At 36.0% G+C, this 4,293-nt stretch overlaps 1 protein-coding gene across 1 annotated transcript in view; it reads left to right on the forward strand.

The window, feature by feature from the left end:
• Positions 1-578: 578 nt before the first annotated feature.
• The window catches only part of LOC107680992 (tetraspanin-7-like), a 31,223-nt gene continuing 27,508 nt past the window's right edge, over positions 579-4,293 (forward strand). The window contains exons 1-2 of the mRNA XM_016477105.1: positions 579-813; positions 3,131-3,319. Of these exons, the coding sequence (XP_016332591.1) occupies positions 727-813; positions 3,131-3,319 (276 nt within the window). The 5' untranslated portion in view covers positions 579-726. The remainder of the gene's footprint in view (positions 814-3,130; positions 3,320-4,293) is intronic.

Here is a 4,293-nt window from a genome sequence, read left to right on the forward strand (position 1 = left end):
GTCGGAAGGAGGGACTTTGTAGAAAACGAAGCGTTTGAGAGAGGCGGGGCATAGAGGACCTACAATAATGTAGTATTTGAAAAATAATGTTTTTTGAACATTAAAGCATGTCAACATATTCTGTTACACCAAATACACAAAATAATGATCTTTAAAAAAGCATCATATGACCCCTTTAACATCTTACTGTCACTTTGAAGGATTTTAATATATATGACTTTTGAAGCATATTAGTCTAGATGTTTTAAACCTAAGCCTAACATTAACCAGTTGGAAAATGTTAAACTCTATAAGCCTTGATGATTTGAATGATTGATTTCACTTTTAGATAAGCTAATTTGAACAAGTCTCACTTTTATTTAATAAATCTAATTCTAAAAAAGTCTAAAACAAGTTTTTTTTCCCTGTAGAAGTTACGCGTTTTAGATTATTAACAGCAGTCCACAAAACAACATTTTTTCTGTTATGTATATTTTATGAAATTTTATGTTATGAACATTTTTATTATTGTTTTATAGATATGTATTTGATTGTTTTAATGTTATATTCATAGCTTTCCCAGACTAGATCCCCAGTCCTTTATCTCGGTATGAGGACTTCCTGTCGGGAAAGACTCCACAGCACCATCATCACCGTTCAGTTCCCAAACAAACTTTACCAACTCACACTCAATCCGCAACTTTTCCTCCAGCACCCTCCATTCCCGCTGGGAAAACAAAAGCAGAAATGTCCCCTCCGTCCGCACGGCTTCAAACCAAACCCGTGATAACATGTCTGAAGACGTTTCTGTTCTCGTACAGTCTGATTTTCTGGGTGAGTTTGTGTTTTCATCAGATTTGCCGTTAGCTTGAGGCGGCTATCAGCACAGCTAACTCACTCTGAACAATGGGCTCAGTCAACGAACAGTTCTAACTCTTAGTGTAATCCTAGTTCAGATTTTTAAGATTTCTTTATGAAAAATAAGATACATTTCTAAACATCATTTAGATGTTTATTTATCTTCTGATTAGCAAAAATACTTACAAAAAGATTTACACAGATCCTCTCGATTACCTTTTATTGTTACCGGCTTGCTTAAGGATGCGTCGAATAATTGTCGATTTTCCCAGCATTTTAAATTTATATACCAAAAGTATGAAATTAAACTTTAATTTTGGGATATAGGTTCAAATGTATTAAAGACGAAGAAATACGAAATTTCGCTGCCTTGTGTAACGTTACTTTGCCAAGAATAGTCACAGCTGTTTTGATCGCTGTTCAAATATATTGATCTACAGCGATTCAATAAGGGAACTGATATAAACCATTCATCAAACGTGGCCTAAATGGGTGCGAAGTCCGATACAGCACTTTTATCTCGACTATTTATTGCTATTCACTGTGATTTTCAGCTGGCAGGGGACAGATGGTCATGTTTATAAAGTGGATAAAGTAATAGTCCCAAGACTCAGACCCAATCAGTTGCTAATGATCGAAATTATAACTGTTGTCATTTATTTACCCTTGGCAGTAATACACATCAACAAATAGTAAATAGGCTTGTCACTGCACTAGTGTTGTCACGGTACCAAAATTTCAGTATTCGGTACCGATACCAGTGAAAATCCACGGTTCTCGGTACCAATTTCGGAACCAAAGCAAAACACAAAAACATGCTAATTGAACAACATTTTTATTGAATTACAACTAACTAACTAACTAACTAAAAAAAAAACAAAAAAAAAAACAACAACTTTATCTGACGGACTGATATGAAATAAACACTATATGACATAAACACTGTTAACTATACATTTGTACAAAAACAACCCGCGGCAACCGTGTTAAAGCAGTTCAATTTCGCGGGAAAACCGCAGACTTGGCAACACTGGAAGAGGATAGCTTTCGGATAGCGCATCAAGAACCGGGTTGACCGGCTACTCGGTACCACCGGTACTTAAGAAAACTTGGTACCGTAACGTTTTCATTTTTTTAGTACCGACTTGGTACCGAAATATCGGGTCTTTTGACAACACTACACTGCACCAAATTATTATCAATTGAAAAAAAAACGTACAGGTTTCAAAGTCATCAATATCATAGCATAACATAAATTAATAACTCCATTCTACAACTACTATAAAATATCCATCTTTATCCACATACATATGTTTAACTTTATGTATGTACTATATCAGGGGTGGCGAACGTCGGTCCTGGAGAGTTTTGCTTCTACCCTAATCAAACACACCTGAACAAGCTAATCAAGGTCTGAAGGGTTACTAGGAAGCTACAGGCAGGTGAGTTTTTATTAGGGTTGGAGCTGAGCTCTGCAGGACTGCGGCTCTCCAGGACCGGAGTTCGCCACCCCTGTACTATATAGTTAATCTCAACTGCATGATTAATTAAAGGGGTCATATGATGCGATTTCAATTTTTCCTTTCTCTTTGGAGTGTTACAAGCTCTTGGTGCATAAAGAAGATCTGTTAAGTTGCACCAATCACAATGCACTGGGTCAGCTGGCCAATCAGAGCAGACTGCTCTTGTCAAAGGAGGGGGCTTTGTTGAAAACGACGCTTTTGAGAGAGGCGGGGCATAGAGGACCTACAATAATGTACAGTATTTGAAAAATAATGTGTTTTTTGAACATTAAAGCATGTCAACATATTCTGTTACTCCAAATACACAAAATAATGATCTGTAAAATAGCATCATATGACCCCTTTAATGTCACAAAATATAAACTATATTATCATCCAGTTCAAATCTGCTAAATGTGACTATAAGATATGAAGTATATTAAGATATAATACACATTAACATCATGTTCTTCTGTAAAGTCACTTTAAACAATGTGTATTTGTGAAAAGCGCTATCCAAAATGACTTGACTTGACTTTTATTTATTTTGACCAGTTTCTAAATAGGTCAAGGCTTGTATTTGCTCACAGCAGTTAGAAACTGGAAACTCCCAGATTTCCTGTTTTTATTTAATGCTGTAAACTGTCCGAGTTTTGAAGCTGAAGTGTAATTAGAAGGTTTGCAAGGGTAGTATTAAGAATGGGGATGGGCAAGACACAGTGCCATAATCCCTCAGGCAAAACCATAAACACTTCTCGAATATGTCTGAGAGTTTTTAACTTTTCTTGTAGTTCACAGGAGTGATCTTGTTGGCTGTTGGAGTATGGGGAAAGGTTAATTTGGAGTTTGACCTCCTCCTGACTTCAGACAAGGGCACCAATGCACCATATGTCCTCATTGGGACCGGAGCCGCCATCATCATCTTCGGGTTGTTCGGTTGCTTTGCTACCTGCCGTGGAAGTCCATGGATGCTGAAGCTGGTCAGTTCTAGAGATTTCAAAACTGAGAGTGATAAAATTCATAAATGTGGGAGTAGTTGCAGCACATTCTATGTATACGTTACACTTATAAAAAAGCACAGATCCTCTTATATGACACAGAACTGACCTGTCATGAAAAATTGCTAGTTTACATTTGATGTTCGCTTAAAAAATGGTCATTTAAGCCCTCAACCCTGTCAAGGAAAAAAAGAGAGAAAAAATCTTTAATTTATATTTTGAGATGCAAACAGGTAATGGGTAAAAAAAAGGTGAGAACATTGCGTGGATCGGGAGCATGCTCCACATGGATATTTGCTTTACATGCTCATTTGTAGTTACTTTGTTTTTGTTTTATATATATATATATATATATATATATATAATATTTATTTATTACCTGTAATTTTTATAAACTGTAATTTTTCACACAAAAAAAAAAAAATCTTGATGCAACATTTTACAAAAATCAAGATTAAATTTATTTGGTTGAAATCCCATGTTATAAAAGATGAAGTGCTATGCAGGCTATTTAAGACAATATTGGCTGATTAGACGGCAATGCTGAGCTAAAATGCTAAATGCTTGCCCTCTCTCTCTTCACCGTTCCCACATCTCAGACCTCAAATACATAACATATTACCCTTTTTAGACAATGTTTTTGAAGTGAAGAGTAAAGAAAATACTATGCAAAACTTATTGAAACGAACAGTTTTGTTTTACTTTTATTTTTATTGAACACGCAGGACAAAGGCTCATCATGGGCATTACAAAGTCAAGACACTACAATTTCCACACATTCTTTGGAGTACAGTATCACTAGGGCTGCACGATTAATCGAATGCGATTGTCATGCGCATTTTGTTAAAAAAGCCGGTTCTGTAATCAACAGGAAATCATCGTCACGTGCTTTCAGATGGAGCAGAATTTACTACACATAGCCGTAGTTCACTGACAAGTTACGCAAAAAAAATCGC

Source organism: Sinocyclocheilus anshuiensis, unplaced genomic scaffold (genome assembly GCF_001515605.1).
Source record: "Sinocyclocheilus anshuiensis isolate Anshui unplaced genomic scaffold, SAMN03320099.WGS_v1.1 scaffold20, whole genome shotgun sequence".
NCBI lineage: Eukaryota > Metazoa > Chordata > Actinopteri > Cypriniformes > Cyprinidae > Sinocyclocheilus > Sinocyclocheilus anshuiensis.